Below are 27,762 nucleotides of genomic sequence, written 5' to 3' on the forward strand. Positions count from 1 at the left end.
TATTTCAGGAGTGCAAGTTCTTCTAGATTGGAAAAAGTCATACACCTTCAAAATAAGTTTTTGCTTCCAGAAAATATATTATTTGTATTTGAAAGTCACTTTCCATCTGGTGTGTAATTCCATCATATATGCCATGTTTTACTGATGAACTCATGAAATCGCACATTTTCTGGAGTCAATGTCAGTGCTACTTGCAGTTCTGATCTTCTCTGTAAAGTAAGGGGAGAAAATGGTTGCTTGACATGCTCTGCTTTTTCCAAAGTCAGACTAATCTAACTGAAGTATGGCCAATCACATTATAACCATGTTTGCAGGATAAAGGAGGGAAACAAAGTGTGCACATTTTCATCTTCCTTTAGAAATCTCACATCTCGCCTAAACACTCTTCCTCAAGCAACCTCACCGTTCAGCAAGGGCAGATTCCCAGAAAGGAAGAGTGTCCTCCAGCTCTGCCACCACCATATCTTCCCAGCACCAGCAGGGACCTCAGCACCACACTGCAGTCTCACAGTGCCATATGCTCTGCACACCACAACACAACTTACCAGCTAAAGGCTGAAATCCTGCATCCACCAGGTCTTCATATATACGCTTGACAGGATTCTGATGAGCCAGCAATACACCATGTAACCAGATGAGCAACATTCTGTTTCCATGTTCCTTATAACTTTTTTTCCCTATGCAATACACAAAGCATTTGTCTGTTCCATATGCTGGAAACAGTGTATTTTGTGCTTTTGCACTTCTGGAGTTCCAAGGGGTTTTAAATCCTACTCATTTACTCTTAGTTCCTTTCTCGCCTAGTAGCAAAATTAAGACTGAGACTTACAATGGTTTAAAAAAAACCAACCAAACAAACTAAAATTCTAGTTTTCTCCTAAGGCTACTATAAATGGCAGGGGGGGAGCTAATCCATTGTATAATTAATTTTTTTTCCTTTCATTTGTCCTGAACCCGTGGAGGTATACCCTGGAGTAGTACTCAGCAAGTACAATGTGTGCTATAGAAGTATTGCTTTCCCAGCACTTGCGGTGCCTGAAACCAGAAACTGCTGTTTCATGGCAGCTGTGAAGACAGAGCATGAACAAGGTCTTCCTGTGGCACGAGGTTCCCCAGGTCCTCACTTGCAGCGTGACCTGCAAGGCCCTTCCCTGCTGCTCACTGTTGCTGTTTTTGATTTCCAAAGATTAATGTTCTTTCAGGCCAAGAGGGAGAACAGAAGTGGCCTGTACTTCTACAGCACTGCTTCCCAGTAACCAGGGACAAGGCTTGTATCCATTTACCACTCTTTCATAAGTTGAATAAGTGCAGTAGGGCCAGTGTGTATCTGTGATACAGTTTAAAAAGCAACTCTGCATTGTGGTTTTTATAGCTTCTATATTATGTCTAGCTATTCAGATATTGTTACCTGTCCACTGTTCTTCAATTGCTTTAATTTGTCCATCTGTGAACTTCCAGAACAGGGCCAGTTTTTTCCATTCCTGGGGTCTTAACTGGTTGTATGCTAGATTCCAAAGGGAGGAACGGATTTGCTTGGTCTGTGTACTGTGATCTTGTCTGAAGGACAAGTCACAGTCTGACTTGTCACCACTATGAGGTAGATGTTCCTGAAAAAAAAAAGCAGATGATAAATTTTGTAATGAAGCTGGGAACCTTTGCTTAGTGAGCAGTGAACACCGGTCCTGTACAGCCTTATGTAGATACTGACACGGTGATATGCTCAGGCAAAAACAAAAAGGCAGTTCTTACAATAATGGCTCAAAATGCTGTCGTTTCCTAACACCACTTGAACAATGTCATATTCCATATCTGTCAGATCTAAGCTGTTCCCAAAGGCTGTGCTCTCAGCTTCAGGTAACAGGATACAAACACTTACGTTTCTATTTCCCAGCATCTGTGGAGCTCTTGCAGAAAACTGTCTGCTTGAACATCTTTTCTGCTCCTCAGGCAATTCAGTAAACAATGCAAAGAGGTTAGAAGCATTACAGACTCACTGCTGTCAGACTTGTCATGTCTTCTCTGGCAACAGATGACTTAATTTATAATTCCCCTTTAAGCCAAAAGAAACAATAACGTACCTGACAACTCCAGCTGAACTGACACAAATCAAATATGCACAATACAGGGAGTTCATGGAGGGTTTTTTCATTATAATTAATCTAGATCTGTGATTTAACCAGCACAAGACCCTGCAGCTTTAAGTGTCACTGATTTGTACGTGCAGGGCCAGAGTGGGGTGGTAAAAGACCAGCTAATTCATGTGTCTGCACCTGGGCAGGATCAGTATGTTTATACCATCCCGGGAGGCATTTGGCTAACCTGGTAAATCAAACACTCTCTAGCAGGAAGCAGAAGTTACAGGTTTGTGTGGTAGCTCATCAATAAGAGCACAACATCTGACAGTCAAGTGATTTCCTTTCACTGGTCCTTTTTTCCTAATTTCCTTTTTCCCCACTTGCTAACTCTGGTGCTCACAGAATTACTTGGTCTACACAAATAAATTGTGTTAGCATCTTCCTTCTTGTAGGTTTTATGGTGGATGCTACAAGAGATGTCTTTTACTGCCTCAGTGAGACTAGCCTGCAAACAAACAGCGTGTTTGAGAGAGCTTAGGGGCTTTACACGGTAAGTTGTCAAAACCCAGCAAATCTAATCAAGTCTCAGGGAGCCCACATAAACCTGTGGCTCCAAACAAGAAGAACTGAGAAAGCCAATACAAGACTGATTTATGGAGCACTAAAATGCCCTGAAATGCACCTTCACCATCCTACGAAATACATCCCTTTCATCAAGTGTATAGGTATAGCAGGTTCTTTGTGGCTCATTGCTGCAGCTGTCATTGACAGAATAAATACATCTTCTCAGAATTCTAAATGGACCCAGTTAAGACCCTCATGACATGAGATGTCCTGAATTTTCAAGACCCATTTGGGCTGGGTCAGAGTTTCAAGGCACATCTCTAGAATGGGCCTCACCAGCAGCCCAGCTCCAAATACTCCTTTGATTTTAAGAGGTACTAGACTTAGCATTTCTTGTTCAGACACTTACCACCTATAGAGTGTGTACAGATTGATAAGTGATGTGGGACAGTCAGCACAGGCCAAAATAATTGTCATCTACACTTTAATACATCTGACTCTCTGCCCTTTAGGGAGGGCCATCACTAAGCAGCCTATGTTTAAATAACAAAAAGGGAAAGAAGGTTAGAAATTCAGACAATGTGAGGTCAATCTAAGCTGTGTCCTTCACATTTGTTGCCTGGTTCTTTCCCATTTCATTGACTGTTTTATAATTCACACATACAGAACAGAAGAGGGACCTTCTGCTGAAGTGGCTGAGCCCTTAATAGCAAAGGAGTGACAGACACCTGCACTCCCCCATTTTTCAACCACAGATTTTGCTGTACCAAAGGACACAGGAAATCAGTGTGGATTCAGGTCATCCCAACCCTGATGCTGATTGCACAGTTTGAATTTGTGTCAGAATCTCTCCCCACCTCTTTATTTGTGTGTGTAGAACATGATGCAGGCAAACTGTAAGATCTGCCTGAAATTTTACAGCTAGTCTGGGATAAAACATGGATGGGGTAGAGACCTTCCCATTCCAAATCCTAACCTCAATTAAGCAAGGTCAGTCTTGCAACCTGCTGAAAGGAACCACCTCAGGCAAAAGGCATTTCAGGCAAAAGATCAGAATCAACTTTTCCCTTCTAGTTCTTCTTAGTGTAATGAAAGGTGTCTCTTACCTGCTTCATGGTATAATACCTTTCTGCTTTAATGATCATATCTACAATGAGGGCATGATTGCTCCTTGATGCCACAGCTAGTGCAGTTTTTCCATGCTGAAAGCAGATAAAGTGAATCAGAACATTATCTCATATATATGAGGGTAAGTATGTCATAGAAGAAACACAGAGGCACATCCCTTTTTTTCAGGAAAACATCATTTGCATGAGCTGTATCCTCAGCCCGGAGGTGGTCAGTTTTCCCTGAAGTGAACTAAAGAAATTCTGCTGAGGTACAGCTGCCTTCAGAAACCTTTTGCACGCATAGTGCTGCATACTTCATACCTGCTTTCGCTCTTATTCATTCCCCTGTTATTTCAGGTGGATAGGCTGGCAAAGTTGGAAACCTCCGACTTTAAGGGCAAACCTGCATCTTGCTTTGGATGGTAAGAGAAGCTGGCTCACAGAATGGAAAGAGGGTGTGGGAATGGCTTTCTCATGACAACTGAAGTGAGCACAACTGAAGGTGATGTTTCCTGGGTAGTACAGGCAGTCAAAAGAATTAAAAGACATTGCTTTAATTCCAGCTGCAGAGGACTGCTCAGTCTCTCTGAACCCATCTCTGCTATCAGCACTTTGATGTAAAGGCATCTCAGTGGCTCTACAGGGTTCTCTCTATAATTGACCATTTTCAACAGATTTGCACTGAGTACAACTGCTTCACATTTACTCAGGGTATTCCCCACTCAAGTGCTAGGCATTCTGGAAAATTAGACCTAAAAAAAGCCAGCCCCTTAATTAGAAGGTTCAGTAATTAAATTATGAGGCATTTCAACTCTCAAGCTATTATAAAGTTCTCTAATACATCCCTTTTGAGTTTTAGCTCCTGGCTCTGCTCAAGATAATTATAATTAGCCTGTTTTTAGAAAAGCATCACAATTGAAGCCAAAGAATTTACACTTCATAAAATCTTTACAGCATAGACATAATTTATATGTGAAGAGTCCGGAGACCACAAGAGTTCCTTGGATCCCACCTCTGGAAAGGCGCTCTGCATTTTGCAGGTAGGTGGGGGGTTGGAAAAAGGGGGTGTTTCTGGCCTCCAGTGCTAGTGCAGACACTGCTGGCATCCTGCGTGCACACACAGCACAGCAGTCTTGCACAAAGGGAGCACTCGGCACCATCAGTCACAACGAAACACAATTATATCTGCAGATATGGGAGGAAGGAAGAGCTCCCAAGGGAGCATTTCCTGAGCTGTAGCAACTTGCGACTGGTGCACATACATGGCAAGCTCTGGAGACTGAGGACCTTTGCTGCCAGGGGACAGAGGCCAGGAAAACACTGTGCAGTCAAAGCAGGCTCCCCTTTTTCCTGCCTGCTCTTCAATAAAGAAGGACAGGAACATTTTTGCCATCTCAGCACCAATTCAGTTCAAAGAGGGCTGTGCTTGCAAATGTTCCCAGTGATGGCATGGCCTCAGGGGTCATCCAGCAAACGGGCAAAGGAAAAGCTACTCCAAGAAATACAACCAGTGCAGAAAAGTGACAGAACTTAGGCTGGCTCAGAGTTCATGTAACATGCCCTGAACTCTGTCAACACTACTGTAACGCCAGGGCACTATCCAGCCCAAAGGCTTGCAGGTTCTTAAAGTCGAAACAGGCAGTAAGTAATTTTCTGTGTTTGCCCTTGAACTATGAATAGGTAGTGACAATTTTCCAACAGCTAAGGAGGTGTCTGAAGTAGACAAGACTTCATCCTAGATTAGCCCATATAAGAACTGCAGCTCTCTTGCTAGTGTAGGCATGACTGCACTGCAGCATCTTACCTCGGCCTCCCAAAACACATCAACTGTGTCACCCACACTTTGAGCCCCGAGCCTCACATCAGGCCAGGAAAAAAAAAAACCCTCATTCCATAAAGCTTTGCTCCTCATCAGGACAGTTTTATGCATTAAAATTACTTTTTTAAATAACTGAAGAGCTAGATTTTGCTTATGCTAAACATAAACGTCAATTCAGTCATACAGAAAATCAATATAGTTGTAACAGCATAAAAAGGGCAGGCTCAGTCTTGCAGTGGTTTAACAAAATTTGTAAAAACTGGATTTGGTACTCTATCCTTTCAAAAGCACTTCCTCAGAGACTCTGCTTTGGTACTTCTTCCAGCCATTGCCATTTTTGCCTCAGTCTTTCCAGGCTGAACATCAGTAACAGGGTCTAAGTACCCACCTGAACAGATCTGGGATGGCTTCCCTGGGACATGGCACCACCAGTTCCAGAGCGCCCAGAATGCTAGAGGGCAAATTCACCATCACTGCAATTAGAGAAGCTGGCAGTACCAGTGCAATGGACCGGGCAATGGACCTGGCTGCTGGTGCACAGTTACAACAGCTGCAGGCTATTTCCACTCCATAAGCCTCGTCCCCTTTTCCATCAGAGGTCTCTAGCAGTGGGGCTTAGCCTTCAAACTACAGAGCTTGGAAGTTTTACATTTTTCACCCCACTGGCTTTCATCACATTTGAACTCAAAAACAGCTCTTTGCTAAAATACTTTCAGATCTCTGCAGGCTCTGGGTACATCAATAGTAAAAGGAGACTTCATTTGTAACAACTAACAGTTAGCTTTACTTAGGAAGGACGACTGGAAACAAGTGCTTCTTGCATCTCTGCAAAGAAGGTTAAATGAAATCACATAATCCTTGCATGGATCAGGAATGCAATCTACCTTATCCACAGTCTTGAGATCACAGCCTGCCTTCAGCAGCACTTCCACCAACTCCACATTGCCAAGATCAGCTGCCAGATGTAGAGGGGTTTCCTGCCTCTGGAATTAATGACACCAAATAAATACAGTAAGCCAAACTCCCCCTTAAAAGCAGAGTGCTCACAATCTGAATTTAAAGAAGATTCACAACAAGAGATGGCCTTGGCTATAAAACACTGAGCAGAATGAAAGCATTTAACTTTTGAGTTAACTACTTGCCAGTTTTGTTTCAGGCAAACAAGAGAGCATCTGGGAGCTCTGCAGGGAAACCAGACAGGAGTTCCAGCTGGCTCAGGAAAAATTTGCTGTTGTGCCCCTCTAATGTACCTAATGAGCTCTCTCTCTCTTCCCTCTTAAAACAAGGTGTTTTGGACAAGAGTGCTTCATGCAACAGCCAACCCCCACCCATACTATCCTGTCAAGTAACCTCTTCCTTGCTGAAATTCATGCAAAGAGAAGTGGACGTGCATAATTTTCAACTATATCACACCACAGTTCACGACAGGTTTTGTTAGCCAGCTCTGCCACAAAACGATGATACGGAGTGGAAGACGGAACAGAAGTCTGCTCCATAGTGGGTTCAGTGAGCCTTAAACCAAAAGCAAAAAGCCAAAGAAAGGACAAAAAACCCCAAAGTATTAAACAAAACCAAACTGTTAATAAAAAGTGCAGCTAAAAGGGCATTCAGCTTTAAGTCTAGTCTTTGGGTCTGAAATGAAGGTTGTGTAGTCTCTACACAGTTGCATGTACCCAAATAAAACCTATTTATTTATCCTTCTGCAGAGTATTAGAATAAGAAACTCCAGACATCTATGGGTGTAATGCAGCAGCAAACAAGATATGTTGTCATTCGTGGAAACCTTGCATATCTGGACATGTCCCTCAGTGTGTTTCATGTGACACAGCAGCCTTTCACGTTGAAGGTTTTGTGCCTATGCTTCTCTGATGTTGCCAATCTACATTCTGTAGGTCTGATTAGAGCACTTTTTTGGCCTTTAGATCTTGACTTAAAGGTTGCAGAGTCAAACACCAAGACCTTACAAACCAAGGAACACCAGCCTCAGGGTTCCACATTAGAGTCTCTCATCAGCGCTTTTGGGAATACAGACTACAATCACACGACCTCGGAAATTTCCCCTAACAATACATCCTATTTTCTTTTCTGCAGTAATTTAGAGATATGTATGTAGCCATTACAATATAATTTCAGATATGCTAGAGACAAAGCACAAGACACTTCTAAAAGATGTGTTCAAGAAGTTTACAAAATTCTGTTTATGTGTCAGAATAGCTTATCATCATACTTATTTTCACTCCAGCCACTGTGTGCCCTCAGAATGAGTGACCTTTTCAGTGGCCATATCGCAGAATCACAGAATGTGAGGGATTGGAAGGGACCTCGAAAGATCATCTAGTCCAATATATGGATCGCTTCAGAGCAGGAGACCTTCTCAGCATCCTTTTGTGTGCTCCTTGATCAGGAGACGCACTTTCTCTTTTGAGGGCAGTGGTGGCAGCTTGGTAGGCATGGGCCAAGCCCCAACACATCATTAGATGTTGATGTGTTTCATCGGGACAGGCAAGGCTCCTTCAAATGGTGTACCAATGACCCAGGACTACATGTCTGTTCAGGTGTGAAATCCCAAGCTACTGGAGGCAATAACAGCCCCAAGCACCTGCCCAACTCCTCCCACACATCTTGCCATCCAGGCATCAACTGCCTCCAGGGATGTTCCTGTGCAGCATTCACAATTAGTTGTTTAACCTTATGAACAATAATCAAAATGAGGCTCAGGACACACACTAGTATGTACAGTCTGATTACGTGAGGATATTCAAGGAATATCCAAGGTGAAAAGGGGAAAAGTGTAACTGCTGATTTTCTCCATGAGATGGTTGTCTGAGTACCCAGATAGCAGCAGTCTAGGGCTGCGTACCAGATTAGGCTCAAGGCTAGTGCTTTTACCATGGCTCTCCCAGGTAAAGCAAAGCCAAGTGATACACAACACAGCAAAAGCTGAAAATGGTCATTAACAATTATAGGAGGTCATGTCAGGTCAGCATCACTTTCACCAACAAGTGCCCTTCCATAGAGGAAGGTATCCATTACCTGAGGGGATTAGTGGTGGTGAAGGTGCTCTACAGTGAACTGGCCAACAACCAACCAGGCCTTCAAAGGCCACCAAGCAGAAGCCAAACAATCCTGGTAAAGGCAAAGAAAACAGATACCAGCGTCCCTGGGTGGGCTTGAACCACCAACCTTCAGTTAACAGCCAAACACGCTAACCAATTACGCCACAGAGACCTATGACTTCATCACTCAGTGTGATGTTGTATGGCATGGAGCATCATTTTGGTCAGCTCTGGTCATCTGTTTGGTTGTGTCCCCTCCTGACCACCTCCACACCCCCAGTCTATTCACTGTGGGGCCAGAGTGTGAAACAGAAAAGACCCTGGTGCTGTGCAAACACTGTTCAGCAACAGCAGAAACACTGGTGCCTTACCAGCACTGTTTTGGTCACAAATCTAAAACACAGCACCCTATGGGTTGCTATGAAAAAAATTAACTCCATCCTAGCCATCTGACACTCTGCACTGGGTTTCCCTCTGAGATCAATACTGTTGAGACATTTCTGTCATTTATTATGCATGAGTACCACTTAAACAATAAATTAATCTAAATATTTTTTTAGTATATATATTTTTCTATTCTTATCTTGCACAAACAATACTTAGCACAGCATGTACCAGTGACTAATACACATGCACACACGCAGAAAGATAAGCAGATTACTGCCTCTTCCTTCCTATTTTTTTGAACCCCATGTTCATAAGGAAAAAAAAAATATTTCAAGCAAAATCAGCATAATCTCTTTTTTAACAGTGAAGTTAAGTTAATTCCCAGTTTATCTTACGTGATTTAAGGAGTTTATATCATGATTGGCATCCAAGAGGCTTTTTACTACTGGTAGATGATTACTGATGACTGCTAAATGGAGAGGGGAATTCTTCTGCTGTGGAGGGAAAATAATAAACTATTATATTTATACATATATATACTTCACTAGAAGTTCATTGAAACAAGAAAGAGGTTCTTGTTAAAATCTGCCCCTTGCAAAGGTGATATGCTCCAGCAGAGGTTTGAGACTGCAGAAAGCACACCTTGAGGTGCAGAGTTATGTCAGAGATGGCAGCCTGCTCCTTCTCCTGGAACAGCCACAGCAGCAGCTGAGAAACTTGGAAATGCTGAGTGCACTGCCTGCGTATCAGTGTGTCAACACTTAGGAATGCAGCAAGGTGCTCCTCCTATGTGTTCATACCTGGGATGTGCTGCTACCCGTGGCTGACAATAGAGAGTTTAGGGTCATGTTTCTGTTCCCTCAGAAAACTGGGTTTGCCCTTTGTTGGACAGGCTGGAGACAGAATACAGCTGTCAAAATCTACTTTCCAGGAATAAACTCTTGCAACATATTGCTGCTGTAAATATTCTTCATATGAACTGACTTGTTGTCATATTTATAAAAAGCAAATTATAGCTAGAAAGAAATTAAGGGGTTTTATTTGAGTAATTATTCATTAAAATAACTGAGCCACAGATCAAACATCAGTCATGATCCAACCATTAGACTAGCAAGACCACTTTGTATGTTGAACCTGTGACTCATCAGTTTGTTGTTAAATACAGCTAAAAACCAATTCCATACGAGTGCCCTTCACAGGTGCCAGACACCAGTTCATTAGAGTCTTTATAACCACAGCCATTTCTTCAGGGCTACAGAAAAATAAAGCAAGCTCTTACGCAATGCTGCACTGGAAATGTTTCCAAAACATAAGTTACAATTTTATGAGTTGCTTCTGCTACAGAAAGCCAACAAGAGCAAGCAGCACAACTGCTTAATCTTTAAAATAAATTCTTTCAAGCAGACCATAAATTGTTCTTCCTTGATGACGTTACGCAACAGGCCAGTGATCATGGCAGATAAGTCACGAAGCCCACATTCTATTTCCATCCTGCACTGTAGTACTGACATATTGCTAACCAACATCCATAAACCATGTAATAACGTGTATACTAAAAAAATAAAGGAACTAGTCAATCTCATTCAGCTGTTGGAACTCCCAAGAAAGGCCATAAAAGACAGGACATGCTGAACAGCAGCAGAACAGTTATATCGATACACACTCACCTCAGGTTTAGGAACCAGGTCAATATTCTTATCAATAAGAAAAGTAACCAAAGACAGATGTCCATTCTGAACTGCAATCTGCAAAGCACTGCTATTGTTCTGAAAGAAATGGTATAGAAAGCAAAAACACGTTTTTGTTGTTGGAAAAACAGTACTAAAGAGAGCTATCAATACAGGATATTTCATTTAAACTTGTGTTATTATCCCCTCACCCCAAAAAAGCTCCCTTTGATAAAATGATGTAAAACGAAGTGGATCAGCTAGTTAGTGTGATGTGTTTTTGTAAATACTGAAGGAACATCCCATTTTTACTACACCATAACAAACATCCTAAAACCACCAGTATTCTGTAATGCTTTTCAATCTCTCTTAAGAAAGAGCATTAATAAATCAGCATTGCCAGCTATCCTGCACCATGGACAACAACAATGCCAACATGTCTCCTAGTCTGTTAGTTCAGTTTGACCTTTAAAAAGCAAGTACAGCTACCGTAATAAACTTTTAAAAATAAATCAATAGAAAATTTTCATTTAATATTTCTGCTAAAACAAACAAGCTTTCAGTCTGCTGGAATCATAAACTTCACCCAGCAGGCAAGCCAAGGCCATTCAACAGATATAAGCTGGACTGGAGTCCAGGAACCAGATGAGAACACGTTTGTCATCTGTTCAGTCATATACACTGCCAAAAAAGGAGGATTTTCAATTCCATGATATATTTCTTCCACTTCAGTTTAATTTCCTTAGCATTCTCCACATTCTCAATTCTGTTTTATTTATTTATTTACTATTTCATAAAAATAAGCAGAGAAAATACACTTTTAGTACACATAGAAAAGAGAATATAAGGTCCTTCTCACAGCCCAGGATGCCCCAGTACCTGTGTGCTGGAAGGATACTGTGTACATACTTGAGTTAAAATGTTGATGTCACTCCCTGCTTCCAGTAAGAGTTCCACACATTTTTCATGACCTCCTTCAACAGACAAGTAAAATGGAGTTTCTCCATTCTAGACCAACAGAGAGAAAATGTCTGTTCCAATTTAAGCCACGTGACTGTAAGACTGTGACGCAAAACAGGTGAGCTGAATCAGACTCATCCAGCTCAACAGAAAAGGGGAGATGGTCACAAGACAATACAACCTGAATGCTCCTAAATTAGCACTTAAATGAAATGGCAACTCACCAACACTTAAATGACAGATGATGTTTATGTCAACAGATACATGGTAAGCTTTACACTATAGATAACTATTTCATAAATATTAATCATGCTCTTTTCAAATAAGACTACTAGCAACAGGCACAGAAACAAAGATGGTGGGTAGCAACTGCTGCCATTCAACATCAGGCAACTCTGCCAGCATGCTAGCACATACCATACGTGCCAGTTTCTGCCAGTCCAATGCCATAGATCTCTGATGAATTCCAAGCTCTGGTGCTAGTTATAACTAGCACTTCTAGCAGAAATAATTCTGCTGCACCTTTATTTCAAATCTTCTCACCCCAAAAAAGTCTCTGTGTCTCCACAGCAACTCTCTAAAATAAGTTACTTGGGCTGCACAATGATCTAATCCTTGCTTCACAACTCCTAAAATACAGAAAGGTTTACTGAAAGTTACTCTAGTGTTTCAGCAATCACAGAAGGATCAATAAATCCTGATTTTTCCTTGCTTGAACTCCTGCCACCATTACTCTGGTAAACTTAATGTATTTTAGTGCTTTGCTCATGCTGGGGAAAGAAAGACCTCTTTATTCACAGACCAGAACATCTCTGGCTGGACAGGAAGTCTGCACCATTAGCCATGGCAAGGCAGGGACACAAGCAGTACAAGCTTTGTACACAGAAGCAAAAACGTTGTTAGATGAGGTTTGGAAACACGAGGGATTCACATTTCAAAGGGGCTTGCATGCCTCAAAGCTTGCATAGCTGGAAATAACAGACAAGCTGGATAAGAGAGAACCTCTCGAGCCATAAATCTGTTGCTCATTAAGGAAGAGGAGGGCCTTGGGTAGGAGTAGGTGTCCCTTACTCACGTCACCCGCTGGGGACTGTCCACGACGTGGCAGGTTTCTGCAATGGGCATGCCAGCCCACGACAAAGTGAATTAACTTGCCCAGTTCATTCCAGCTGCCCCACAGGAGACACAAGGACTCTTTGCAAAGCAGGAGCACTGAGCTCAGTATTTAGTGTGCATTTCACTCTGCCCTCCCTACTTTAAGCCTTAAAATTAAGCTCATGAGTGCATCAGCTCAGGGATACAACCTTCACAGCTAATACACATTTATGAATATGCTGGCTGAACTCAACACTAGCCCAGGAAAGAAAAAGTAGGTATGCAGTCACTGCAGCCAGTTCTGTGCAGCCAACTGAGATCAGATGAACAAGGTACAAATCCAAGGCCTCTTTGCTGAGGTGCCTGTGATGCTATGTGCTGGGTATGCAGCTGAACTGGCTGAGGGAACAGCCTGACCAGAGGCAGTAAAAGGAATGGGCCAGAAATGCTGGAGGACAGGAAGCAAGGTGTAGGTTAGGCCCTCCTGTTTCCTTCTACCAATAGTTGGGGCTTTCCAGACAGAGGGAAGACCATTGTGTGAGGAACAGAGGACAAAGAGACATTAAAGGAGATAATGGAGCTCAATGTATTGGAGGGGGAACATTGAAACAGGATGCAAACGGAAAAGCAGTAGAACTAATGAAGTCCACTCAGTGCAATATCTATTCCTTTAAAATGTTTTGGGTTTTTTTTTACTGAATTTTCAAATCTCTAACTTTATCTCCTTTGGTAATTTCTGTGTCCTTACCTCATTGAGGTCATTTATTTCCTCCCACTGTTCCAGCAGAATTTCTACAACTTCACTGTGACCATTTTTGGCTGCTAGATGCAATGCTGTGTTTCCCTCCTTGAAATTAAAATGCCAAATAAGATATTTTAAAACCCAAAATAAAGTCAGAACATTAAGCAAAAACAACATGCACTTAAACACACAGCCTTTGGTCTTTCCATCTCTCTTTTACAGAAAAGGAGAAGGAGGCAGATCCACACACTATATTCCAAGATTCAGACTAAACCAAAAGGAACCTTTTCATATGTCTGCAGACATGACCTTGGTCTACTTGGTTGTCTCATATTCTGAGAACTGCAGTGTATTACCAGTGAAAAAGACCTAAAATTCTAACTCTGAAAGAATGAATCAGAAGAGAATTTTGGGCACTGATTTCTACAAGGACAGGGGCATCAAGCCCCTAAAAGCATTGATTTAATGATAAATGGCCAAAACCTAGGTCAGTGTATATAATATTGTAGAGGCTTTGATGCCAATGTCACAATCTTCAATCCTCTTCACCATCAGTACAAATCCTCACCAGCTAAATAAGGAAAAAAAAAATAGCTCATCAGCAAGAAAATAAAAACAAAGAGGAATTTAGATGATTATCAGGAAGAGCAGCAGCTTTTGAGCTAAAAGAAAATAGTGGCACAAAACCAAGTAAAAAAGTGGCTTAAAATAAACTGAAGATGGAAATTAGGAGAAGGATCCTAATCTTCAGGGAAATGAGGGTCCAGAACAGCTTTTCAATCAGAGCACTGTGGAGGCAGAAGGGCAGAAAATGCAAATCCATTTTAGGAAAACGTATGTTTGTTAATTGATGGTTACAGCATGGTCACTTTCAGTAACCCATGAGATGAGCTGCTGTCCTGGCTTCCTACATACTTACTCTTTAGGATCACAGCATTTGCCTCCCATCATTGCTGCTTTACACATTCAGCCTGCTAGATGTCTGGGACAACACTTAGTTAACTGCTGCTGAAAAACTACTTAGCACACCAGAGCTCCAGGCTGCACTGCAGCTTTTACAGTATCACTAGGATACAAAAAGAAAAGAAAAAAAAAATAACTTCCTGGGTGCTTGCTTACATGGTTCCATAAATGCAGTATGTGACCATTTTACAATTTTTAATGTATTTATCCTTGCAGTGCCTCAGATGCACAGAAACACTGACGTGAGTATTCCACAAATAGTGAAGTATGGAGCAAGGAAATTTAAGGGCAGACTTTGAAAGTTATTTAGACACCTTAAAATGCAGTGTTAAAAGCAAATTGAATCAGATTGATGTGTTCGAGCATGGCGATGGATGTTTATTTGCATCCTGAAGTATTTAAACAACTTTCAAAAATCAGTCATGCCAGACCTAGCAGTGACACACAGACAGCAGTGTGCGGAGTGAAAAACTGGGAAACGTGATCCCCCAGCAGAGAGGCTGGCACCAGACCTTCCCACTTCTCCCAACAGACTGCATATGCTACTCTTGCTTTACATTAGTTATTAATTCATATGGAAAAGTCTCTTGGCAATAAGACCAGAAGTTCCACTGTCCTCCCTTAATTACTGAAAAATCATCATCCTTGTATGGATCGGTTGGTCCGATATGTACCACTGCCAGCACGGTGACATCTGCACAGCTTATTCATGTCCCCTGGTTGCATAGTGACTACACTGACACAAAGTAATCGTTCACAAGCACATTTTTAGTTTTAGGTCTGTGAGAAAGAAACTTTTACCTTATCTTTTTCAGATGTAAACAGCTTCAGAGCAATCAAATTGTTTATCATGTCAACATGGCCTTTTTCAGATGCCAGAAGAAATGGCTTTTTACCTTTCTAGAAAACAATTATGGAAATAAACACAGTTGTTACTGAAAGTAAAAATACTTTTCTTCCAGTTACTAGATATTTGGCATACATATGTGTATGTGCATTCTGCATAAAAACTGATATATCATATGATTAACAAAAAAGTAGATATACACAAGAAGAATAAGAATTTTAAAAAGATGCAATATTTATTGTAAAAAATCAGATTATACATCTTGTACTGAAGAAAATATTTGAAAACTGCTCAGAAATGGTAACCAGGTAGATATTTAATTCTCAAAAATATTTAATTCTTAATTCTTTTCAGTATGAAAATATTTACCAAAACAATTGCGTCATTAAAAGTATGAGGATGCTCAGAAACAGGCAGTAAAGAAGTTGTAAGAACTATTTCCATGGTGTAACATGCTTGATCTGAATTCCACAATCAAAACCGTAACAAGCATATCTCAGAAGTTTCATCCAGGAGGCTTGAATTCAGTGCTGTACTTTGTGGGGGGTTTTGGTGGCAGTTAAAATAATAAGAACTTTTCCAACTGATTACAACTCAAGTGCAGAAAGTTATTTTGGACATAAAACCATGCCACTGGTCGAACAGAGAGGCCGTCTAACCAATTAGTTACTACATGGCAGTGGCCTGTATTAAATGTCTAAGAAAAAAAATGCAAGCAACTAATAGATAATTATGAAATAACCCCAACATAAAGAAAGATTCTTCTTCACCTTTCCTTTCCCAAGGCCTAAACCACAAAGGTTTGTTTTGTTAAATTATCTCTGTTTTGTCAGCCTTGTAATGCAAAATTCCTAATTTTGTACCACTGGGTCAATACAATTCAAGACTCAAAAAAAAGGACAGGGCAGCTTTGTTCTTTTGGTGACAGATCCTACAAGAATAAATTTTCCTCATGTAAAGATAAAATATCCTACTTAGCTAAGTAAGCCTTTAAAGCAAGATCCCAACACTGTGGGAAGGAAAAATAAAAAAAACAGCAAACCTGATAAGGACAAGGCCCTGGCACCGTTGAAGAGTTGGTGCTCTTCTGTAGGACGGCGGCACACAGTCTTATGTTCTGTGTTGGCAAAATATGCCTGTGTTGGCAGTAACTGGCAGGTTTTGGTAAGGGCAGGGGGCTACAGGGGCAAGCTGTGTGGGAGGAGGCCAGAGACTGCCCTATGCTAGTCACAGACATTTCCAACTGGCTCCACAATAGACAAAACTAACCCACCACATGTCAGCACTCAACCCATTAGAGAAGCACATGATACCTCTGAAAACTTATTTAAGAAAGGGTGGTCACCGCTATGGGGAGGATGCACAAGAGAAGACACAGGACGAAACACGAAAGGATGCAAGGAAGGAGACACAGGAGGAGGTACATGGGCAGGGTGACTGCAGCCCACGGAAGAACCCTTGCTGGAGCAGAGTAAGAGTAAGGAGCAAAGAGCGGAAAAAAAGGAAACCACTGTGGACTGATCCCAACCTCCTTTGCCTCCCATTGACTCACTGATGGGACTGAGCATCAGACACAGCAAAAGCAAGGGGAGCAGGCAAGGAGAGGTGTCTGAAATTCAGCTAAGACAGGCAAAGAGGCAGGAAAGGTGTTTTCTCTAAGTGCTTGTCTGGCTGTTTGTCTTCTTTCTCAATACTCAAATCAGTAATTAAAAGTGCATATAACTGGCAATAAATTAAAATTCACTGGAATGCCTCAAGTCAAGGTTGTTTTGCCCACAACAGATGCCTCATGACATCAAAGAAATAAACAAAGAAACATACTGTACCCCATCAGGCTTGTTCAAGTCATTCAGATGAAGATCTTGGAGAAAATAATCAACTATTTTAACACTGTTGTTCTGAGCTGCAAAGTGCAGTACATTCATTCCTTCCTGAAAAACCATAAGTAACTCTGTAAGAACAAGCTTGATCTTTTTCCAACATTAACATGTTTATAGAGTCGGTAAAAATTTGTCATCAACAAACCTCATTTTTAGCCTTTTGATCAGCGCCTGCTTTAACTAATTTTCGCATTATATCCAGATTTCCAGTCCAAGCTGCAAGATGAATCACTGTCAGGCCATGCTTCAAACAAAATGATAAAGCCAGAAATTACCACCAAATACCTCATGTCAAATTTCTTTAAATAGTTTTGATTAATTCAGTGTATGAGGGGGTTCTGCTCTGCAGGTTCTTAGAAAACCAGTATTAGCACCTGGCAGTGTGAGTGGGATTCATCTCACCTAAATGAAGCTAAATGTCACGCATCAAGACCTAGCTAAATGTTCAGACTACCCCTCTTAATGAAAGAAGATCTGGCATCTCCCGTGAAGGACTGATCCCATTTTAAGACAGGGGGATTAAATACTACATGGAAATTATTTCCTTTCTCCAGAAACCATGTAGACAGCTAGCACTGGGTGTGGTGGACAACATTTCAGGTGATGATATGTGTTATTTCCATGAGCCATCATAATTTTCCAGTAAGCCCTATGTCTAAGGTTCTCTTCTCTCAAATTGTCTAAAAAGTTCATCTGTAATAGGGAAAAAAACCCCTTTTGTTAATTTCTTAGAGCCAAAAGGAATAGACATAAGGAACCTTCAGACAGTGTCTCCTGTCTCCTGGCCACAGATATCTCCAGCTTTTCCACACCTCCTCCTCAATTTGTGTATACTGTGTCCAGGTACAGCACCATAAATCATGGCTCATTGTGCTAAGTGCTGTGTAAACACAAGACATTCGTATTCCACTTGGTCTAAGAGATGGAGTCAAAGGAAGCTCCAGCTTATCAATGTCTTTCCTATACTAGGGAGTCCCAGACTGGGCACAGCAAGCAGAAATTGCAGTGGAAAACGGTGGAAGGCAATGCGAAACACGCATCTGGTGCACAGACTACAAGAATAAAGCTGGGCTAGGGTCAAATTTGTGACTTTGGTTTAAAAGTCCTCTTCTGAAAAACCTTCCCAACTATGACCAAGGAGAAAAAATAACTAGACCTGATAGCCTTGCTCAATGAGAAGACTAGCCCGGTGGATGAGGAGAGAGAAAAGAATGTTTATCTCAACTTCCCTAACAGTTTTGACGCTGTCCTTTATGACACCCCTTTCGACAAACCAATAAAGTACAGGTGTAGACAAACAGATATATCAAGGTGTACTGAAAGCAAGCTGAACATGAACCGCCAGGCCCAAAGTGTTCTAATCAGCAGCATAAAGCCCAGCTGGAGACCAGTTACTAGCAAAGCACGCTACCCACCGACCCTAGGTCCAGCACAGTTTAACTTCTTCATTAATGACCTGAATGATGGGGGAGAGTGCACCTGCGCAAATTTATAGCAACTTCAGGTACCAGTACGGATTGGGGGCCTTGGAAAGCAGCTTGGCAGAGAAGGACTTGGGGGTCTGGGTGGACACTAAGCTGAACACGAGCCAGCAATGTGCCCTTGCAGCACACCAGGCAAATGGTATCCTGGGCGGCATTAGAGAGCACTAATTAAGTAAAAGCACTGCCACCTGGCCAAAGGAGATGATCCTTCCCCTCTACTCACTGGTCAGACACACCTGAAGTACTGTGTCCAGTTCCGGACTTCCCAGTACAGGAGAGACAGGAACATACTGCATGGAGTCCATCAAAGGACCACAAAGATGATTAAGGGATATGTGACAAATGAGGAGAGGTTGAGACACCTGGGACTGTTTAGCCGAAGAAGGCTGAGGTGGATCTTATAATTTTGTATAAATACCTGACGGAAGGGAGTAAAAAAGATGCAGCCAGACTCTTCTCAGTGGTGTCCAGTAAAAAGGAAAGAGGCAAAGGGCACAAACTAAGTACAGGAAGATTCACTTAAACATGAGAAAAAAACCTTTTGACTCTAAGGAATCAGTTTTTCACATTGGAATCAACTGCCCAGAAAGGTTATGGAGTCTATATCCTTGGAGATAATAAAAAATTGACTGGACAAAGCTCTGAGCAACCTGGTTTTTGTGACTATGGTCTGAGCAGTAGGCTGGACTAGGTCATCTCCAGAGGTTCCCACCTCAGCCGTTCTGTGTATGGGCTGTTTGATAGGGAGGAGTCTGTGAGGAGAAAAGGAGGCATAAGGGTAGCAAAAAGGTGGGTTGAGGAAGGGGGAAAAAAAAGGCAAATAAGGTATAAAATCATCTGGAGAACAAAAAGAGAAGAATCTTGTGATGTCCACAATCCTTTGATTGTGGACTCCTGCTGATGGTGGTGAAGGTGAGTGGCAGACCCAAGCTCCCCCTGATACAGGAAGGGACAGTCTTGGACTCTCCTGCTGGACTCTCCATCAAGTCTGTGTCTGACAGAGTTGGGATGGCAGGATGGATTAGAAGGGATAAAGTTGTACCTTGATATTAAGTGAAGAAGGACAAGTGACAGAATTGCAGCTTAGTAGTGTAGATTTCTTTGTAGTAACGTAATTGTGTATCAACGCTAATACTGACAATAGCAATAGAATTTTAACTCAGTCACTAGGACTTGGAGTGATATAATTATGAATTAATACCACTGCTAATAGTGGTGTGTTTATTAGCCAGTTAATGTACTATTGGTTTCTTGGAGATGTGCTGCTTAATCAATAAACGTCTTAACTACCTCCATGCGTTAAGTCAAGTCTCCAATCTAAAGGTGGGAGCACCACGTATCTGCTGCTAAGAACACTACTGTGTGTTTTTAACCAGCTTACTTTTGGTACTGAGAAATGTTAAGAATGCTTAAGCCCTTATGCCTATTAATATAGAAAGAATGTCAGAAACTGATATGGAGTAAGAAATAAAAGGCATAGTATTTGATTCTGTTTTGTATCAACTGCAAGATCAAACTGATTGCCAGAGTACACGAATCACTGTCAAATACAATATGCAATGTCATAATATTTAGGCTCTGTAAACTAATTACAATGAGAGTGTTTCCAATGGTCTTTCAACAAAGATGATTAACAACATCTAAGAATTAAAGACAGCCAATAATTAAAAGGTCATCCTTAATTAGAATGAGATTCTAAGTGTTTAATAGAAACCAAACAAGGGCAGAGGGTCTGTATTTCCAACTTGGCTTCAATGTATCCTACCAGGGTAATTAAAAGACCCATAAAACATTTTGAGTCACCTTATCAACTCAACAAATCTGGAAGATAGCCACTGAAAAATAATTTCTCATAAAGAATAATTTAGAATAGTTACAGAATAAAATTACATTAACACTATACTCTGTGGTACTCTGTAAAAGATCCAGGGATCCACTTCTTAACTGTTGCTATAGAGAGCACCACTACTTAAAGAAAACTGTCCACATATTGCAAAACTACCCTATTAGAATTTATATCACAGACTATTAATTGTAGAGTACTTCATTCAGGCAATGTCTTTCAGCTTGCCAGACGAAAGGTATATGTTGCTTACAACAGTGCAGGATTTTCTTAGGAGCTGATAGGGTCTGAAAAGACAGACATATTTCTTCAAAGCAGTATGTGAGGTATTCACTGACAGGGCAGCCTGGGAGAACATTTCAGATAACTGGAACCAACAGGTCTCTCTCATCTTACTTTCATTCCAACACAATGCGAAAGAAAACAAGGCAGCTTTCTCCCTCCACCCTCCATAATCTGGAGTTTGTTTTACTTACAACTTAAACACTGTCACATATGGTGGAGAAGGAGAAAGAAGCAAACGGGAAAAAAAGGTAAACAATTCATCTATTGCCATTACTCAGTTCACCTGAAAACTTCTAGTTTCAATAGTCTGTTTATTAATAAAAAACCATAAATTTGTTTTTAATATCTGAATCAAATCTTGCACTGTGGATCACCATCTGGCCCAATCAAATCACCCATACACTGCTAAACTTAATGTGTTAGAGGCTGCAGAGTATCTGATAGTTTTGTATTAAGCTACTCTCATAAAAACAGAGGGAAAGAACACAAGGAGTTACTTTCTGAGCTCCTAGCAGTCCCCAGAGCTAATTTTTACTTTTAGTGATTGCTTTCATATAAAGGGGCCAATGATTAACACACAACTACCACAGCCAGCATATCTGCACAAGTGGCTTCAATCACTCTTGTGCTTACTTGTGCTCAACATAGCCAAAGCTCTGGGCAATGTACTTTTCCCCTAACAATATTTATTCATACAAATGTGTGCAGTGTGCAGCCTTAAGACAAAATGAAGGATTTACAGCAAGCACTTAACTTTGTAAAACAGGGACCATAAGGCAAACATCTACTTTTGGTTTTCCCCTGAGGTGTTCCTATACTGTGTGAATTAAAACATGTAAACCAGCTTACCTGATCTGCCATATCAAGTCTAGCTTTGTGATGGAGAAGAAAATCCACCACCGATATATGACTTCTCGCAACAGCAAAATGGAAGGCAGTACGCTTCAGCTGAAATAAGCAAAGCTTTGGGTGTAAGGTCCATAATACATTTATTTTCTTTGTGCAGGTGATCAGGATTTCTGAATTCTCTGATTATTAACAAATTTATTTGTTTATATATATACATATACTTGCATATTTCTCCTTCAACAGCCATGCTTGGCCTTTATCTGCATTGTTGTTTCCTTGGATAGAATTTAGGTATCGATCTCAAAGATTTATTGTAGGACCAGAATGATTTAGTTACTCTATGTAGTATCATCCCTTCACTGAAATGTCAAAGTGGAATTAGGTAATCATAAACTGCTTAGGGGAGATGCATGCAGTACAAGAAGCATTCGTGTTTACTATTTCATTATACGGTTTGACTTGAAAAGCTGAGGATTCAATTTATACAATTAGATTTGCTTTTGGTATCCTCCTTGCTTTTGACTGTATCTCTGCAATGCATGCTGAGATCCCTCCCTCACTCAGTATTAGTCACTTTCCCAGACTGAGTTCTTATCTATGTAAATGAGAGGTTCTACCTTGCAAACAGTGAGTAATTTTACACAGTTGACTGGGCTCAACACTTAGGCTGACTTAGCAGGAACATTTGATTAATTTTCCATTAAAGTAATTAACGGTGTGAATTTAAAAGGGAGTTTTGCTTCCAGTTGAAGTAAACATAACTGGGTTTAACATAATACACTGAGAATTTCTATACAAGAATACATAAGTGATTTAATCAATTAACCTTAAAAGTCAGTTTGGATTTGTTCTCTTATGCTTCTATGCAGATCAGCTAACTTATCCATGTATAGGTCTAAATTCTACAGCTGCATGTGTTAAAAGCATTAAAAGATGGGGTTTATGATGTGCATTTATGCTAGAAAAAGCCTCTTGCATAGAAGTAGTTCCATCAATAAAACCCACCTTTTGGCAGCCTTGCTTATTTAGCTTGGGAGTACAGGGGCAGGAATGATCAACATGAAGAAAAGAATGGTTTTGCCAGTAAAAACTATGTCCCCACTAGGAGAATCAATCAATGCACAACACCCACATAGCTATGCTAGTAATTCTCTTATGTTATAGGTCTGAATTTAAGGATGACATAGTAGAGATTCAAACTACTGGACTGGAAAAGTATTTAGTTTAATTTCCTGAATTCTGGAAAGCACTAAGGAAGCAAGAACTTTTTAAAGCAACTTTTTAGAGTACTATGCAATTGATGGAAACATTTTAATTGTTCCAGAGAAGTTTACTCAAAGTAAATTTTTGTCTCCCTCTCTCTTTCACAAACAAACCAAGGAATGCACTTGTACTATCTCCTCAATTCCCCAGTGGGGAAAAATGCATGTGGGCATGGCAAGCAATTTTTTTCAGAACCCATGATTAAGTAACACTGGATGTTCATGGGCAGATGATTTATACACAGCCACTGAGGGCAAGCTGTTCTCCACAACTCACAGATTACTATCACCACCACTCCATCGCTGTTGAACTACCTCTGATGTGGAACACAGCACTGTATTTTGTTATTGTGAAGTATACATCCTCAGATTTTTGACCTATCGTTAATGTCAGCATAAGAAATGCATTTTCATCTACCTTAGGGCAAATCTGAACTCTGATCTCTGCCTGGAGCCAGAGAACATGGTAGAATGCTCCTGTAACTCCATACAAACTGAATGGTAACACTTCACACTTGAAATTTGTAATGCTATCAGCATAAATTCATTCTCGAAGTGACTGTGAGGTCAACTCCTGCTCTGAAAGATGGGGAACTCAAGAAACTTGACACCCAAAACCACAGAGTAAACGTTAGAGCAGGGACCACAGTTCAGAAGTCATTAGTTTCCAGTGTGATGTACAGACTAGTGGCTAAATGCAAAGACCTGTGAATTATGCTACAGAAACCCTACTGCCCATAGTGGACATGTGAAACATTTCTTAATCAGGTCCTAGAAGGGAATCCCGCAGCCTCACCACCTTGCAGTTGACGGGGTTAGTATGGTGGGATTCCACCATGCAACCCCAAAGAGTCACATTTCAGTTCAGTGATCTGTCAGACACTTCATACTCACAGTATCTACGGCATTTATATTAACGTTCTTTTTAAACAGCTTTTCCATGGTTTCCAAATTGTTCATTTTAGCAGCATATTGAAATTCTCTCTCATCTGGCAATACTGTGGAAAAACACAATGAAAAAAAAGTATTACTAAAAAACCAGCCATGACCAACTTAAGGGATGATGATACTGTTCTTACCTTCTGTTATTTGTCCTGATTTCACATGTTACGAGAATCATTTGCTTCTCATCATAGAAGTGTTCCCAGGACTACATTTTCCTCCTCTAGAGACATCTGGCTGAGGTTTCTGGTTTCAACTTTTAAGAGTGCAAATAGAGGTATAGTCTTTTCACAGCCTGGATTACCATTATTTGCACTGCTCACAGGAACAAGAGTTCATTTATTAAGCTCTTGCCATTTAAATGGCTCCAGAAGGATTTTATAGGCATAGCAGTGAACAGTACAAACACAGCATTTATCTTCTATTGTTGGAAAAGTTGCTCTGTTTTAAAACAGAACAGCGGTAACCAAATGGTGTGATTGAACTGAAAAAAAAAAAAAACAAAACCCCCAAAAACCCAGCCAAAACAAAAAACCCAAAACCTCAAACAAACCAGGAGTTTTAGAGGGGAGAAAAAAGGTGTGCACCTGAAGTAAAAATTTGTCCACAATGTGGAAATTACTATTAAATCAGGACCTTCCTTTAACATCTGAACTCAAAAATGAACAACTGTTTGGTCAACAGAAGTAGCTGCAGCATCCATTTAGAACTAATATTTAGTAACTTTGGAAAATAAAATTCCAGTGTCTGGTAACTGGTTTAGCTAACTTACAGGTCAGTGTATTTCCTTTCTACCTTAACATTTAATTAATAACTTAGAAGAAATTAGTATAGCAGTTAAATCAGTTGCAATAATTCTAGCAGATATCTTTAATCTCCTAGCATATCACACTTAAAAAGTTAATCAGTTGTCTTCTGTCTAGAAAGCCACTTGTCAAATGGTATCACCAAAAAGGACAGTACCCTGTTGAACCAGAAACTGCAGCAATTTTCTGTTCCTTAGAGGCACCTCATGCAAGTTCATCCTACTGCATTACGTCTAAATTCATTTTCACTTAATGAGAATATAGCTTGAGGCAGTATGACTGCAAAACATACTAAGGAAAATCAGTATGGCATTCATTTGATTGCATTTTATGTGTTATCCATTATTATAATCACAGTTGTACTGTACAAAGCGAGCTAGAAACTAGACACTTGCAAAGCTGTTTCCAGTTTTCCTATGACATTATCCAAGCACCTCAACAACAGAAGTATCCTCCCAAAATTATCTGGAAATCACAGAATATTACTTGCCTGTTTTCCAACATAGGGGGACAGCGGGGGGTGAGGGGGGGAAAGGCAGTTGCAATTAAAAATGCATCTCTGGCATCTCTGACCAGGAGTGTGGCTGACAGAAAAATCAGCATAATGAACAGGGCTCTCCGCAGAATAAATGCCTCACTCATAGTTTTCATAGTCTACATGCTAAAGAGGAATCCAGCAGAGCTTTCCACTACCTTGATTTCAAACACAGGTAAGCCAATGGTCGCAGGATATCTTGTTCATGGCAAACACGGAAACAAAACGTAGGGCACTCATTAGATACAATTAGTTATAATGAGGCCACATTCATTCCTGACTGCTGATGAACACTCACACATGTACCTTACATGAGGATGAAAAGACAAATTCTGTTGCATCTCAGGACATTCAGGAATAATCTCAACAGTTTACTCACACTACCTTCAAGGAACAAGAGAAAATGGTGTTTCTTTACTGCAGCTGCATCAGGAAGGAGTTTTGTTGTAGTTCTGACAAAGAATTAACAGCTGATCTTTTATCTCGTGTCCAGAATCATGAATTGACTCTACGCTGTTAAAAATAAGACCTTTTGCTCTGTGCATGAAGTTTCTTAATATCTCTCTCTTTTAATACCTCTTAATTCAGGAGTTAAGAACAGTGGCAATGCAGACACATCATGGCACTGACATGCTGCACAACCTTTTGCAGCAAAATTATTTTTTCATGCATGAAATTACAGGAATATAGAGCTGTCAGACTACAGATTTATGGAAGCTTTCTATCCAAGCTGGGGTTTCCAGGATTTGGCACTCCTTGCATTATTAGCAATCACTCTATTTTCAACTATCAGCAGTAATCAGTTATCTGTTTGGGGCTGTCAATATTTTTGGGGGGTTGTTTTCTTTGACATCATACAAAATGTCTGTCTTATTGCCCTACAGGTTATATCATAACTATATAATTACATTATAACTACAAAATAATTATATTCAATTTTTCTTTTGACCTAACTAAAAGTAGTAATTTTATCAGTTCATGTCCTTTGTAGAGAGCCCTGTATGTGGTATATTGAACATCCCAATGTTCCTCCTGTCTTGGAAGGACAAGGAAGTAAAAAGATGCAGAAAATTAAGTTGCTTTGTTGACCTGAAAACAGAAAGTCTTCCTCAACAAAAACTCAAGCTTTGAGGTACCTTCTATTTTCCTTTCCTCATATTTATGTGTTAATATAGTGGCCTCAAGCTGTCTTTCAGTAATACCACAAATAAGGATGACTTCCAATGAAGTAAAGTGCACCAGAGGTTTCAGCACTCATAGACAACAGAAATCTTTCCATCCCCTCACCCTCCCCCATTTTTAATTTCCTGTTGTGGTATTCACAAGATTAAATCTGCCATTGTCTCAAAAAACATATGGAAAAAGTCCATGAATTTTAATTGGCTAAAGAGTTCCAAGGAGGCAAAACACAAAAATAATAACAATGTTCAGATTCAAATGACAACAAAAATTATTTTTACTCCACTGTTACTAAAATTTTAATCATATATTTAATGGTTTGGTAACATTTTCAATGTTTTCTCAATGTTTTCTTGCTTGTTACTAGAAACAAAATGACTAGGGCATAGTACGTATTTTGCTAAATCACCGGAATCTTTTTCTAAAACAATAGTTTTCCAATTCAAAGAAGTAATGGGGAAAACTACTGATTGAGTCCAACAGTGGTATTTTATTCATTTCTTTTCTTTATCTGCCCTCTTTGCCAGCCTGGGAGCAGGAAGCACAGCCCAGGAGAACAGTTCCTGGTGGTCATGCTGTAGTCACAGGACCAGGCCGTGGACGGGTTTAACAATTACCGCTCAGTTTCCACAAATTACCCGTTTTCACTAATTGCAGCCCAGGCCAGAGCGGGCTGTTCCTTCACAAACCCGTCTGCGGGATGAAAACGGGAGAGGCGATCACTGGGGATCGTGCCGCTGAGCACGCGGAGCCCAGAAGGGCTCTCCCACTCCTGCGTGACCCCCAAAACGGGGGCCCGGATCGACCTGCAGGTGCTCGGCCCCAGGGGTGCGACTGACGCCTGCGAACCCCCTGGGCAGCTCCAGGGGTGAAGTTAAAGCGGGGCCTGGGGCGCTGGGCGGCTGGCAGGGCCTGTCCCCTGGAAGAGGGACATGCCAAACCCCCAATCCCCCACCCACACGTCCTCCCTGGTGTCTTTCACCAGGTATAAAGCAGCTCACGTTCAACCTCCTCCTTTTTTACCCCCACCGCTCATTTTGTTCTTTGGCCGAGGCGAAAAGGGGGTTCAGGATGACCCCACCGTCCCGGCAGCCTTGCCGGGGCCTGGCGCGCTGCCTCCAGACAAGGAGATCCCAAGATGAAAGAGTAAAGCCTGAAAAATTAGAAGACTTATAGATCCCTTAGTTGTTTAAAAGATTTATAGAGCCCTTAGTTACAAAACCTGGAAGATTAGGACACCAACAGCTGTCCAGATAAATTGCGAATAACCTCGGGGTGGGTGCTTATCACCTAGCTGTTCCCATGTATTTGCTTGCTGACATCATTAAACCTACATCTGCTCTCCCCAGCCACTGAGAACGTGATGGCCTCAGGACCTCTGCAGATGTTCTCCCACAAGGTTGTCACGGGTAT

General features: G+C 41.0%; 1 protein-coding gene and 1 non-coding gene across 2 annotated transcripts; both read right to left on the minus strand.

Moving 5' to 3' along the window:
• Positions 1-150: 150 nt before the first annotated feature.
• Positions 151-27,762, minus strand: ANKDD1B (ankyrin repeat and death domain containing 1B; the record flags this gene model as incomplete). Its single annotated transcript, XM_010163098.2, has 17 exons — positions 151-209; positions 546-677; positions 1,409-1,607; positions 3,746-3,841; positions 6,452-6,550; positions 9,406-9,504; positions 10,678-10,776; positions 11,587-11,685; positions 13,481-13,579; positions 15,239-15,337; positions 17,111-17,215; positions 17,310-17,408; positions 21,626-21,724; positions 23,782-23,885; positions 27,039-27,268; positions 27,373-27,502; positions 27,684-27,762. Coding segments are annotated over 17 exons (1,926 nt in total), but the record flags the coding sequence as incomplete, so codon positions are not given.
• On the minus strand, positions 8,723-8,795 carry TRNAN-GUU (transfer RNA asparagine (anticodon GUU)). The gene has a single exon. It is a non-coding gene; the product is annotated as a tRNA-Asn (tRNA).

The sequence above is a fragment of the Antrostomus carolinensis genome, unplaced genomic scaffold, assembly GCF_000700745.2.
Source record: "Antrostomus carolinensis isolate BGI_N321 unplaced genomic scaffold, ASM70074v2 scaffold15472, whole genome shotgun sequence".
Lineage (NCBI taxonomy): Eukaryota > Metazoa > Chordata > Aves > Caprimulgiformes > Caprimulgidae > Antrostomus > Antrostomus carolinensis.